General features: G+C 45.6%; 1 protein-coding gene across 1 annotated transcript in view; it reads right to left on the bottom strand.

The window, feature by feature from the left end:
- The window catches only part of grk6 (G protein-coupled receptor kinase 6), a 58,443-nt gene that overhangs the window by 35,780 nt on the left and 7,663 nt on the right, over window positions 1–15,000 (bottom strand). Inside the window, exon 2 of the mRNA XM_071910336.2 lies at window positions 12,110–12,205. Within this exon, the coding sequence (XP_071766437.1) occupies window positions 12,110–12,205 (96 nt within the window). The remainder of the gene's footprint in view (window positions 1–12,109; window positions 12,206–15,000) is intronic.

Raw genomic sequence — 15,000 nt, 5'->3', positions numbered from 1 at the left:
GGAGCAGAGAGAAGCAGGGAGGAGCAGAGAGGAGCAGAGAGAAGCAGAGAGAAGCAGGGAGGAGCAGAGAGGAGCAGAGAGAAGCAGGGGGGAGCAGAGAGGAGCAGAGAGAAGCAGGAGGAGCAGAGAGGAGCAGGGTGGAGCGGGGAGGAGCAGGGAGGAGCAGAGAGGAGCAGGGAGGAGCAGGGAGGAGCAGGGGGGAGCAGAGAGGAGCAGAGAGGAGCAGGGGGGAGCAGAGAGGAGCAGAGAGGAGCAGAGAGGAGCAGGGAGGAGCAGGGAGGAGCAGGGGGGAGCAGAGAGGAGCAGGGTGGAGCAGAGAGGAGCAGGGAGGAGCAGAGAGGAGCAGGGTGGAGCGGGGAGGAGCAGGGAGGAGCAGGAGGAGCAGAGAGGAGCAGGGAGGAGCAGGGAGGAGCAGGGTGGAGCAGGGGGGAGCAGAAAGGAGCAGAGAGGAGCAGGGTGGAGCAGAGAGGAGCAGGGAGGAGCAGAGAGGAGCAGAGAGGAGCAGGGTGGAGCAGAGAGGAGACTGTTATTGATGGCAACAGTGAGCAGATATACTGAGAGAGAGAAGGAGACGAAAGGAGAGAGAAAACAATCTGCTCTGCAGCGCTCTCTCCTGCTCTTTGTCCAGCAGGGTGGAAAACAGGGGAAGGACTAAAGAATCCGTCTCCTTCTGTTTGTCTTTTTGTTTTGTATGATATCTCAGGATCAGATTTTGATGAAACTTGGGGGCAATGATGCATCTCACCACCAGTGTTGGGCAAGTTACTCTGAAAATTTAATCAATTACTCTTTACTTATTAGTCATTTAAAAAGTAATCACATTACTAATTACTCAACAGGAGCGGTTGTTCGCTGTGTTGTGTATCAGATGCTTTGATAAACTGGATGTTGTGTTTTTCACTGTGGAAAGAGTTCTGCTGCACACAAAGTTTATAACGGACCAGAATGTTCTTTGATCTTCGACTGAGATCAACTCAAAGTAACGGGAAAACTTCCAGCTGCCGAAAGTCTGCGTCTGTCCCTCAGCCGACGTAAAAAAAAAAACTACCGCATGTCCTTAAGATGCATATGAGGAAAAACCTAACAGGGATTTGGAAAAAAAAAAAATGTTTTTGAAAATTTCAAAGGAGAGAAAAGAAAAGGTTGAAGGGGAGTTAAGGCTTAAGTAAGGCATTACTGGGATTAGTAACTATAATTTAATTACTGAATTTGAAATTGAAATCCCTTACACTAATGTTACTGAAAAAAAGCAATCACATTATTGTAACATGTTACCGCCCAACACTGCTCACCACTTTGTTGTGGAATTGGGGAACGCTACATCCACTGAGGGAATTTTAATGAAACTTGGCAGAATGATGCATCTCACCAATCTGTAGTGGAATTTTCAGAATTACACTGATTGGCCCAATGATTGGTCCATCATCCATTCATCCATCCATCCATCCATCCATCCATCCATCCATCCATCCAGCATGACATCAAAGATCGAATTTTGATGAAACTTGGGCAAATGATGCATCTCACCACTTTGTTGTTTGATTTCCAAGATCACACTGCCTGGCCCAAGCTGTGCTCTACCATTACAGAAAGCACGGTGACATACGTGTTACCGGCCCGGCCGTGAGCCGGACCGCGTCATTCGAGGGGGTGCGACATGATTTCTGTTGGCTTGTTATGTTTTGCTCTGATCTGCTCTGCTGTCAAATGCTAAACTAGGCTTTGTTCTGTCCTGTTCCTGCTCGGTTATATCCCGCTTTGATTTTTTTCTGCTCTACTTAGTTCTGTTCTGTCCTGTCCTGCCATGCTGCCATGTCCTCTTTGTTCTCCTCCTCGTTCTACTCTAATTATCTCTTTTCTGTTCTGTCCTCGCTCTGCACTGTCATACTTCCTCCGTCCTGCAATACAGAGAACAGACCGAGAGTGAGGTGCAGCGGGACAAAGCAGGACAACGCTAAGCAAAGCAGAGCAGAGCAAGAATGCAGAAAGAGCGACGCAGAGACGACTGGAAGACAACAGGACAGACGAGTGCAGGAGAAAGCACGGCAGAATCTGGAAGGCAGCTGATCGCCCCAGAGAAGCACTTAACTTCTGTAGGGAAGACTGCCAATGCCCTCCGGCTGCTCCCTTTCTTTACTACTAATCTGAATCTTGTTAACAATTCATTTGAACGGAAAACATAAAGCAAAAAAAAAAAACCCTCTGGGATTTCTCTGACACAGCCTAAAGTGCATGTTCCCATAAATTACATTCTCCTCGCCAGAAAGAGTGGGCCGAGATTTTGCCTCATTAGAATTCATTAAGCTACTTGTCGGACCCGAACTTCCTCTTAATGCATGAAATATAACATCTCCCCAGGGCCGGGCAATCCATTTCCAAATTATCCGGTTATGGACAAATGGAGTTCCTGAGTAGATCAATGGAGTTGTGGTGAATATGACGGAGGATTCAGGACAGAACATGCTGTAAAATCGTAAAGACCAAACACACAAAAAGTCTCGGGCTCGGGTTCGTACCGCGTCATCGTGTTGGCATGGGCTGGCAGCTGCGGTTACATTTTTTATTCTCAATGAAATAATTCCCCCGCAAGTGAAATAAACACAATACAAGGATCTCATGGTGTGTTTACATGCTCCACAGTCTTTAAACAGAATAAATAAGTTTCTGACATGCAAAATACAGAATCCAGGACTCTAACATGAGGAGAGGAGAGGAGAGGAGAGGAGAGGAGAGAGGAAGAGAGGAGAGGAGAGGAGGGAGGAGAGGAGAGAAGAGGAGGAGAGGAGAGGAGAGAAGAGGAGGGGAGGAGAGGAGGAAAGGAGAGGAGAGGAGAGGAGAGGAGGGGAGGAGAGGAGAGGAGAGAAGAGGAGGGAGGAGAGGAGAGAAGAGGAGGAGAGGAAAGGAGAGGAGAGGGAGAGGACAAGAGAGGAGTGGAGAGGAGAGGAGGGGAGGAGAGGAGGAGAAGAGGAGAGGGGGAGAGAGGAGGGGAGAGTAGGAGGGGAGAGGAGGAGAGGAGACAGGAGAGGAGAGGAGAGGAGAGAAGAGGAGGGGAGAGTAGGAGAGGAGAGGAGAGGAGAGGAGAGGAGGAGAGAGGAGAGGAGAGGAGAGGAGAGGAGGAGAGGAGAGAGGAGAGGAGAGGAGAGAAAAGGAGAGAAGAGGAGGAGACAGGAGAGGAGAGGAGAGAAGAGGAGGGGAGAGTAGGAGAGGAGAGGAGGAGAGGAGGGGAGAGGAGGAAAGGAGAGGAGAGGAGGAGAGAGGAAGAGAGGAGAGGAAAGGAGAGAAGAGGAGGAGACAGGAGAGGAGAGAAGAGGAGGGGAGAGTAGGAGAGGAGAGGAGAGGAGGGGAGGAGAGGAGAGGAGGAGAGGAGGGGAGAGTAGGAGAGGAGAGGAGGAGAGGAGAGGGAGAGGAGAGGAGAGGAAGAGGACAAGAGAGAGGAGAAGAGAGGAGAGGAGAGGAGAGGGAGAGGACAAGAGAGGAGTGGAGAGGAGAGGAGGAGAGGAGAGGAGAGGAGAGGAGGAGAGGAGAGAGGAAGAGATGAGGAGAGGAGAGGAGAGGAGAGTAGGAGAGGAGAGGAGAGGAGGAGATGAGGAGAGGAGACAGGAGAGGAGAGGAGAGAAGAGGAGGGGAGAGTAGGAGAGGAGAGGAGGAGAGGAGGGGAGAGGAGGAAAGGAGAGGAGAGGAGGAGAGAGGAAGAGAGGAGAGGAAAGGAGAGAAGAGGAGGAGACAGGAGAGGAGAGAAGAGGAGGGGAGAGTAGGAGAGGAGAGGAGAGGAGGGGAGGAGAGGAGAGGAGGAGAGGAGGGGAGAGTAGGAGAGGAGAGGAGGAGAGGAGAGGGAGAGGAGAGGAGAGGAAGAGGACAAGAGAGAGGAGAAGAGAGGAGAGGAGAGGAGAGGGAGAGGACAAGAGAGGAGTGGAGAGGAGAGGAGGAGAGGAGAGGAGAGGAGAGGAGGAGAGGAGAGAGGAAGAGATGAGGAGAGGAGAGGAGAGGAGAGTAGGAGAGGAGAGGAGAGGAGGAGATGAGGAGAGGAGACAGGAGAGGAGAGGAGAGAAGAGGAGGGGAGAGTAGGAGAGGAGAGGAGGAGAGGAGGAGAGGAGGGGAGAGGAGGAAAGGAGAGGAGAGGAGGAGAGAGGAAGAGAGGAGAGGAAAGGAGAGAAGAGGAGGAGACAGGAGAGGAGAGAAGAGGAGGGGAGAGTAGGAGAGGAGAGGAGAGGAGGGGAGGAGAGGAGAGGAGGAGAGGAGGGGAGAGTAGGAGAGGAGAGGAGGAGAGGAGAGGGAGAGGAGAGGAGAGGAAGAGGACAAGAGAGAGGAGAAGAGAGGAGAGGAGAGGAGAGGGAGAGGACAAGAGAGGAGTGGAGAGGAGAGGAGGAGAGGAGAGGAGAGGAGAGGAGAGGAGAGGAGGAGAGGAGAGAGGAAGAGATGAGGAGAGGAGAGGAGAGGAGAGTAGGAGAGGAGAGGAGAGGAGGAGATGAGGAGAGGAGGAGGAGAGGAGAGGAGAGGAGGAAAGGAGAGGAGAGGAGTAGGAGTAGTTTTCAGAAAACAGGTTTCTGTGTAACTCATGATGCCCTACGATTTTCAGCGCAGCCCCTCGACTCATTCAGTCATCATTTACACCCAGAGGGAAATCCCAGATGGAAATTCTAATTTCTTTCCCCTTACCTACTCACTTTGGGTCTTTTCCCCCGTCCATTTCTCTGCTTTCTAATGGCTCCTTTATATTTCTAATTTCTCTCTGCTCACTAGTATCCCCCCCCTCCCTCCCTCCCTCCCTTCTCCTCCCTGGAGACAACAACTATTCAAATCAGGGGAAGTTGTGCTCTGCCGCCTGCCTCTTCACCCAGCACTATCTGCTACAGCAGCCACACAGCAGCGACTTCCAGTGAATTAAGGCAAATCAAATGTTATGTCAATGTTATTTGCATGGCACCTTTCAAGAAAAAAAACAGGCTTTGTTGTGAGGGTTTTCCGGAAGAAAACATGAACAGCAATGGCTAAACCCTAACCCTTACACACACACACACACACACACACACACACACACACACACACACACACACACACACACTAGGGTAAGAGATTCACTTTTTTTTTCCATATTTTCCATATTTCTGCCCATTTGATCTAATTTTTAGGGGTATTTTAGTGCTTTTTGGTCATTTTTAAAACTAAGAAATAATACACTGCCAAATAAACACTCAGTTTATTACCACTAACATTTGTTTTAACTTCTTTCCCACTGCTGGAAGAAGAGGATGCTGCCGTTTTCCCCTCTCTGTGCCCAACCAGTCCATCTTCCTCCCCTCTAGTGTTACATTTTTTAGATTAATGGTTGTTTTATTTTTCGTTGACGCCGTGGTTTATATGGTGTCTGTATTTTCTTCTACTGCTGGCTGCATGGTGCCACATTTCCTACAGCTTCAGGCTGTGAACTCATCTGCTTTCACGGCCATTTTGCCCCGAGGCCACGCGAATTTCAGACCCTGACACACACACACTCACACAAACACACACTTACATACAAATGCATGCCGGATGATCACCTCTGGCACACTGTACTCAAACGTTTTCTGGGAAAAGCCACTTCCCTTCCTTCAGGAATACCTTCCTGGGACGGAGCTGTGCAGCCGCATCGCCCTTCCAGGCAGCACGGCTCTATCAAGGGTCACCATCAGTTGGGTTTAATGGATGTCTTCCTAACAATGTAGGCTGTGTGTTTACCCTAGCTGGCCTGTGTGCCATGTATGGGTATCTAACATAAGGCCTCTGACTCCTATACTAACAACCTTTGTGCAGTGGACAGTACTCCCATACACAATCACACAAAACCGCCCAGACAGCCGCCGCCAAACGGATGGAAACTCTGCTGTAAACATCTTGATTGTGGTGATATTTCACATCACATTGGCCCCACATGTTCCTATGGTTAACCTTTAAGGGATGGAACAGGAGCGCAGGCCGCCGGAGAGGTTAAAAGGAAACTCCTGACTCCTGAAGGATCCAGTTTTAGCCGTTTTGATCAGTCCGCCGCCGAGCGTCTCCCACAGAGCAACACAGCATCTGTTGTGTGTAGTTCACAAGTTCATCGCCGCAGCCGTTCACAGTGCTCTGTTCCTGAAAAGGGGGATTTTACTGAAGTGTGAGCCGCAGCGGAAACAGAAAAACAAATGGACCTGGGGATGTTTACAGTTTAAAAGCGAGCCGGAGGCGTTGGGAGCCCAGGAACATATCAACAGCCTTCAGTGGAGCCAATAAGATAAGCCGCTCCTTTCAGAGAGCTGGGAATCTATCTACAGTGCTGACCTATTGATTCCCAATTGATTTGGGACTTGAGTTGTTGAGATTAAAAAGAAATTTGACTTTGGTTGATGATACCATGGTAAAAAAACAAAAACAATAAAATACTCAGCTATACTCATACTAGTATAAACAATAAACTGCTAAACAACTTTCACAAAGATTTACATTCATGAGTGTGAATTTATTCAAGCTAACAATAGTAAACATGACATGAAACCCTGCAGCATGTAGTCCTGGTTGTGGAAAAACTCTAACATAGTAAGTTAGAGCTGCAGTCGGTCTGTTCACAGGCTGGCAGCGAGACACGACTGTTTGAAATTTGGGGACTTGAATACACAGAAATCATGTAATCCGACTACTCTAGGGGCGTTTTCATACTATAATAGTCCATTTAAAGTGTGAACCAGAGTCCACTAGGTTGTTAGATTGTATTGGTCCGGTTCATTTCACACTGACTAATATCAAGCAGACCTATTGGACAGATATTTTGGTGGGAGTACAAAAAAATCTAACTAGAATGGCACTCAGAGGGCATTTTCAATGCTATATCTTGCTAATTTATGCAAACTAACAATAGTAAATATGACATGAAACACTGCAACATACAGTATAAGATAAGATAAGATAAGATAAGATAAGATAAGATAAGATTAATCCCCTTGGGTTGTGGAAAAACTCTAACATAGTAACTTACACCTTTACATTTAATGTCTTCATAAAATAGCCCAGTCACTCACTGCTAAAACGGATGTTTGAGAATTGGCTGCTTCATTTAATTCATGATGATCATTGATTTCCCCGAACAGAACCAACACCTCCAGCCTCAACATCCAGACTGTCTCTTCTTTTTCTCTTTCACTCATTCATTTTCTTTTTTCACCCACTCTCTCTCTCTCTCTCTCTCAGCATGTAGTATGCAATTAGAGGTTCATGGGGTTCATTGTGTGCAATTGTGTGTTTTAGTTCCTGTCTCTCTCTCTCTCTCTCTCTCTCTCTCTCTCTCTCTCTGTCTCTCTCACTCCTTTGTTTTTCCACTCCTTCTTTCTTTTCTTCTCTCTTATTTTTCTTTCTCTCTTCCTGCTGCACACGCTCTGAAGCGTCTCATTCACTTCCTGGTTGCACCAAGCTGTTTCTGTGCTCAGTCGGTACCTGCAGAGCTGCTGGTGCACTGGCTGGGAAAAACAGAGAGAGAGAGAGAGAGAGAGAGAGAGAGAGAGAGAGAGAGAGAGCTTCCCCATTCTGCTGAGAGACACGTATGAAAACTGCCCTACAATACCATCGGTGTTACAGGTTGGGCCATGTAGCTGCTGAGCTACACAGAGCCAAGAAATAACACAGAAAGAGAACAGACAAGAGAAATTACAGATTTATGCCGGTGAGATGAGCCCAGGGCCTTTTAAAGACAATTGAAGATATAATGTGTGTGAGTCCAGCGTCAGCGTCAGTACACAGGACCCTCAAGACAACAGCAATAAAGTGACTCTTCCCCCAAAATAAGATCAAGCTATAAAAGCTTGTTTCATTTGGCAACAATCAATGTCGTCTTTGTACGTAACTCCCGTTGCTGTAGGGGCCCCGAACCCGTGGGAACGGAGCCGTAACTGCAGTGAAATACTGGACCGCTCCTTCAAATCCAAGACAGCCATTAAACACGTTGATGTGTGGAAGTCATATGACTGCTGTTAAATATAATGTTGCGGGGGTTTCTGCCTCTGCTGCTAATATAGATGTCAACCTACTGTACTGGACTGCTGAGCCGTGACCCAAAGTGCTAGCAGCAATTAATTTGAATTTGTCATGTGTACACTGAACTGTTGAATTCAAAAGTTGAATTTCTAAGGCGTAATTTGACATTGAATGCAAGTGCTATAAACTGAAAGTGATTATTATTGAAAAGGCCACCAGAACGCCACAATTCTAACTGAATTTAATATTTTAACTTCATCTTTAACTTCCTTGATTTGATGTATTTCCTGTTGAAATGGGTTGGTGGGGCGGGACATAACGCAAAGAGGGATCATTCATTCATTCAAAAATGTAAACCAATGGGAGATCAGTTAGGGAGAGAAAGGCAGTTTCATTTGACGGGAGGGGTGGAGGGGCGGGACTGATCAAAAATCTGATGGTTTTATTGTTTGGAGGTTGTTTTTTTTACGCCTACAGGTGCAGCATGAGTTCACCATTAAAGATACTATTTGTTTTCCAGGAAGTAAAGGTAATGAGAGTTCATTTCATGGAGATTTAACAATCATTGTTGCCTTTATTGGACAGTTTTACAGTGAAGAGAGAGACAAAAGATGGGGGAGAGAGAGGGGATTCGAACCCAGGACGTCTTGGTTACATGGTACGCACCTCAGACCAGGACGCCCACTGAATTCAACTTTTAATTATAATTTCAAATTGAGTTTTCTCAGTTCAGACTCTTGGAGACTCTCATCTGGGGACTTAGGAAAAGCAAACGAGCACAAACTCAATCCAGCAACACTGGAGAGTGTACTGGTATTTCTACTAGCTTTCACTAGACCGAGGAAGTTTCTGTCCTCGTCTCGTTTCTTGCTACTTTCACGTGCTGCAGTACCTTCCGGGTGGGAACTTGCACCTCATCATCACCACCTCACCGCGTTTGTGTTCTTCTGTCTAGTTTCATGGCAAAAAAAATCTGTCCTAAACCTGTGACCTGCTAAAATGAAAGTCACCGCTCTGCAGGTTGGAACGGCAGCGCGGGTTCAGCAGAAACACCAGTCTGCTTCCTCTTTCTGCACCCGCCGCAGTTTCCTCTGCGGTTCAGTTAAAGTAACGTTAGTTTGTGACGGGCCTGCCTTGGGCTGAACAGCTTCAGTGTTCAGGTGCAGATGACGCGTGATGATGATGATTCTGAACAGGATCCATGATCAACTTGGTATGAAAGGAGAGAGGAAGGGCAACGAGGGGTTAAGATATAGGAGAGATATTGGCAGCTTGTTTGTTTTTGAATATACAGTATATGTCAGCTTGCTCAAAGACTGTGGGGGAAAAAAATGTGCTTGACTGAGGAGTTAAAATGTGTTTTGACTAATCTGCATCTTCTTTACACTATTCATGGTAAAGCAGCCGGGGTTTTTTTCTTTTTGAGTAAAAAAGAGAAAGGAAAAAAGAAAAAGTAAAAAAAAAAAAAAAAAACAGAAGTTGCCACAGAAGCCTATCCTCACTGTCCACATGTTGGACAGGATACGGTGCAAGCCTCATGATTACAAAACACAACACTCTCCATCCGCCCCCATCCATGATGGAGGAAGCGGCGTGTTCGCTGCTCCAACAGCTGCACCTGGCGACCAGCTAGCTTTGGATGAAAATATCCACCAAATGGCATATTTTTCTTGTTTTACTCCCATTTTCTGAACACAATATTCCAACAAACAAACACCTGAACAAACTTGTAAGAGTTCCATTAAATACCCACCCGATTCCATTAGATACCCACCATTTGAAAAAAATGGTAGATACACCCAGTCTTACAAAATTATTTATGACACAAAATCCAAACCTCAGGCAGTGGAAAAAGTGGTTCCCAATGAATAATAATTGTGATCAAAATAACTGTGCAGCCCTATTTCAAATGTAGTGGAGTAAAACTTTTCAGTCCCCTAAAGTCCAATAAGGCAGTACAGTCCCTTTGCTACCCCAAAAATGCACTTAATTACAGCGCTTGGTTAAATATACTGAGGAAAGTTCATTTACTTACAAGTGCTTTGCTGAAAAAGTGCTTAAACACAATGTGTTCAGCCAGTCTCCACCTGGTTGGGCAGCGAGAGCGAATAGAGGAGTGTGTGTGTGTGTGATAGCTGATCAGCCAGCTGTACCGGGGGGGGGGGGGGGGGGGGGGCGGGAACAATTTTTCTGATCGCAAAGCATTTGACGCTGCCAGAGGTAAAGCACCTGCGGTGACATCACAGATGGAGGCGTGGCCAGAAGTGCTTGGAGTGAATGGAGTCAGATTTGTCTTAAAAAAGAAATAAATGCACACAGGTTTAACAAATGTATTGTAAATAAACGATGATCCCAAATGTATTTTCCTGTCCACAAACAAATGCCACTCAATTGGAATAAATGTCAAACAATCCTACAAATAAAAAGTTGAAATTAAGTGCAGGATTAATGCTATTGACTATATAGAAGCCATATAACCATGTTTACAGCTAAACAAAACCTGACTCGCTCTTCTGCTGCTGTGTAATCCGCACAGAGACTGCAGTGAGCGCGGCATTTCCTGCATGTGAGGAATAATGAGACGATTGAATAATGGTATTTGATGAGATAACAGCTAAGACAATGGTCTATACATAGGAGCGACCCTGTGCGCTAAATTACACATTTACACGGTGGGACTTTCCTTCTAGAGACGAGCTGGGTCAGCTGCCTCCAGTTACAGTTCCCGTAACATTAACATGTTCGTCGACCAAAACCTTCACAGCGCAGGTGTGTTGGGAGAAGTTAGGGTTGGGTTTGTTGGTGAAGGAACTTGGTCTCGCTGCTCGAACTGCAATTTGTTTTCTGTAACAGTGTCAACAGTGTTTGAGAGCTTCCTCAATGAGAAAAATCACCAGTTCATTACACTCCAAGCCTATTAGGATGAATCCCTAGTATCATTTTGTTGACTCATGATAGAGATCGACCGATAAATCAGCCTGGCAGATGGTGATGAATATGGCCGCTGTATAAATTTGATCTAATTAGTCAATAAAATGAACAAATTCTGCCCATTAGTGTCTAATCTGCCACAAATCAACAAAAAGAAGAAATCCTGCCTGATACTAGCGCTCCCCTTGTGTCTGTTTGATCATAGCATAGTAAGACTCTTTACTTGCTTAACAAACACATTTTCAGTTAACAATATTAGCATCTTATGGGTAATCGTGATGATTTTATTTCATGATCAATTACAGTTGCTAGTTTGTGTAGCTAGCTAGAAACATAGACTTCAAATGAGCTATTAGGGCTGCTGTTCTGTTGAAGTTTGACGTTGTGCAATTCTTTTTTAAATATCCAGAAATACGCAACAATTAGGGATGGGACATTATATCGCAATTCAATATATCGCATTGCTAAAAAAATTACATTATGTATCGTGGGGCAGAAAAGTGAATCGTGAAAGAAACATAATTCTGCACAGACTTTGTTATTTACGACATCGTATCGTGTTTGTATCGAATCGTGAACCCCATATCGCATATTGAATCGTATCGTGAGATAAGCATATTGCCCCATCCCTATAGTAACAATTATAAATCAGCGCTGTACCCTTGTCCTCTGAGCATCGGCCTTTGAAAACCCCAAGCTGGTCGACCTCTAACCCACATACTGCTCGACAGATTTAGAGAAGTGTGTGAGAGTTTCCTCAGCAAACGATCACTAGATGAACACATTGTGCCTGTTGATCAAGATTCAAGCCCCTCTCTTGTTGACTTGGATCAGTATTAGTGGTGTTAGTAATAATAGCGTGATTTATTTCCTTTGTCAGACAGACTGAAAAGTTGCTGAATAAACAACAGAAGAAAGCATTAATCCAGTGTGTAAGCATCTTTTTTTTTCCATTTCATCGTCAGATCGTTTAGATCAGAGCATCTAGTCCAATTTCTGGATGTAAATATTGCTGCTGTCGGATGAATGCTTTCCAGGAACTGATCAAAGAGCGCTCATGTGTTTACAGCATGAGGTTATTATACAATGGGTTTTCAACAGGTTTCAAGGGCCCGAGGATAACGACACCCACTCAACTCGAGCAAGAAGACTCTGAATTCAAGCAAGAAAGAAACCAGTGGCAGTGCCAGTGTCTTACCTGTGGTTTGTCGCAGCTCTTCACACAGGCTGATGTGGGGGAACTGCAGCATTTGCTTCCATTTCTTGCTCTTTCCTTTTCTGTTTCCACCGCCTCCTGCAAAAGAAACAGGCTTGGATTGAACTGGGAGGGAACACAGGCTGGATCAGCGAAGGTGGATGATACTCCCAAGTAGGATGTTTCCTGCACCAGGGCATGACTGGCTTATACTGCACACGATAATCTGTTTACAGTGAAAAATCATAGTAAGGTAACTCAAGAAGAACCAAGCTTTGTTCAAACCCACAAGACATTATTTTAAATTCTAGTCGAGATCCCAAGGTTTCCAAAGATACCAAATATGTAAGGCTGAATTACAGGGAAATGTGTATAAAAGACATCTATATTTTTTCCATTTGATGTAATGGTGCAGCCATAAAAAAAAATGGCGTATGGGTTTGAATATTTCACTCAATATAAGCAGCTAGAGCTTTAATAAAGCACTGGAACGAGCAGATACAGAATATGTTTGTGACGTTGTCGTACAAAAGGAAAAAAAAAATTCTAACTTTTAAGCTACTTAAGGAGGAATTTAAGGGGAAACTCAGGGTGCAAGGGGTTAAATAATATGAATTGCAAAAACATGCAAGTCAGGTGGATTGGAGGCTCTAAATTGCCCATCGGTGTCAGTGTGAGTGTGTGTGTGTGTGTGTGTCTGTCTGTCTGTCTGTCTGTCTGGCCGGTCCAGGACGTCTCCCTGCCATCTGCCCTGTCTGATGCATGCTGGGATAGGCTCCAGCTCCCCAATAAGCGGGTAAAGAAAACAAATGAATCACTAAATGAATGAAAAGACACAAGCAGCTCTTCAGATTCCTTGCAGTGTGTGAGTGTGAGTGTGTGTGACACAACGCTGCAGTCACACAGACTGACGAGTCCAGGTGGAAGAGAGTCAACAAGCCATCCAGGGAAAGGTCAGGGAGTTGACTGTGTGTGTGTGTGTGTGTGTGTGTGTGTGTGTGTGTGTCTGTGTGTGTGTGTTGTTCTGCATTTTGACCTACTGTTTGGTTGGTGTGCGTATACATGTGCTGCTGCGTGTGTGTGTATCCACATGTGAGTTATTTATGTGTTACAATGCATTTTGCCTGTCTGTGTGTGTGTGTGTGTGTGTGTGTGTGTGTGTGTGTGTGTGTGTGTGTGTGTGTGTGTGTGTATCTGATCCTACAGTATCCTGATCCTACAGATTCTCTGCTGTTTTCTTGGTACTGGCCTCTTCTCTTTAACAACAGGCACAGGAAGGGCATTAAGGGTGTGTGTGTGTGTGTGTGTGTGTGTGTGTGTGTGCATGTGTGTGTGTGTGTGTGTGCGGTGCAGCCCTACACACAGGCTCTTGAGGAGAAGTGAACAAGAAGAGTGAGCGTCCGTCACGCAGTCAGAACGGAGGACAAAGAGAAACTGAAGGAAGTTCCTCTTCTTTCTCTTCTTTACAGAGTCCATGCTGCTTCACAAAGCCGTCTCCGCCCTCAGCTTCACTCTGCCCATACAGATAAAAGCCTCTCTGTGAGCCTGTTAGCATCACAAATGTATTAATTTTTACAGTCAGTGAAGCCAAGGGGCAGAGGCCAGACACCAGGTTGTAGGCGGCTGTGCCCTTTGGCTTCCATGCTGAATGCTAACATGCCATTTTAAAGCGGCCCTGCAGCCCACAGCGGCCGCACCGGGCAGGGTTCGATGTTTCCATTCCCACCGGGGGGGGGGGGGGGGGGGGGTCACCCATACTGAAACTGTATCTACTCACAGTATGGCAAGCGTCCAGAAAAACAAATGTACAGACCCAGGAATATGACCCAAGAAGTGTCGTGTGAAGGGAAATAACTGAGGCTAATTCAAAATGTCAAGGTATCTTTTTTAGGGTTATTTATGCTTGTGGCACTAAAGTCCCAGCCTGGCTCCAGACTCCTGGATCTCGTCCCGCCCGCCGGTGTTTCCCTCGTCAACGGCTTGTTCTCGCTCTGAGAAACAATCGAGCCACTCTAAAGTTTGAACCGCTTTCCACTGGCGTTTCGGCAGAATAGATTTGTTGAATTTGAAATCAGGAAGTCGGGAAGGTTAAAGGAAGTCAGAAGCAGGGGTTTAAAGAGCAACCCTCTGTCCTCGCTCTACAGCAGAAAGAGGACGGCCGTCTGTAAACGTAGATGATTTGTATCTACGCTTGAACACGGCTAATTTGATTTAAATAACATTATTTTACATACTCTACATTGAACTCAATCAGTTAAGCTTCTACAGGTATCACGGGATATACATTTAGTTTTGTATACGAGTGCTAAAATGGCTTTGAAAAATGGCCAAGGCTAATTCAAATGCAGAGAACTGTTTTAGGTTTCACTCTCCCCGCTGTTGTTATCTCTCCATCTTCAGTAGGGACATTTGAGGGGCTTCATTCCAAAACGCTATTCATCTACTTTAAATTTTGCTTCCTAAATTGCAGCATTCAATATTTCAAAATCACAGATATATTTCTATGCTCAGAAACATTAACTGTTTTGTAAGTAAAGGTCATTTAAAAGTTTGGAAACCTCTGCTTCATGCCATGCTGCTCAGACACACTGCTGAAGAATATTACCATGTGTCCATTTCTTAAAACATTTTGCTTCCTGAAATTGACGATTCTCTCCTCCAAAACATGATTATTTTGCAAGAAAAGGTCTTTAAGATTACTCAACTTCAACTGGCTTACGTTCATGCCAGCAGTCATTCTGCAATAGCAGGAGTCACTTTTTCCAAACAGTGGATTATCTCATTATCTCATTACGGGGGTTTTTGTTTTTGCCCCCTGCTCCGTCTGTTTGTCTGTTTGCCTGTTAGAAGAATATCTCAAAAAGTTATGAGCCGATTTGCACAAAACGTTGTGG

The sequence above is a fragment of the Centroberyx gerrardi genome, chromosome 11 (genome assembly GCF_048128805.1).
Source record: "Centroberyx gerrardi isolate f3 chromosome 11, fCenGer3.hap1.cur.20231027, whole genome shotgun sequence".
NCBI lineage: Eukaryota > Metazoa > Chordata > Actinopteri > Beryciformes > Berycidae > Centroberyx > Centroberyx gerrardi.
The sequence above is the reverse complement of the archived record's forward strand: the minus strand, read 5'-3'. Positions and strand labels throughout refer to the sequence as shown.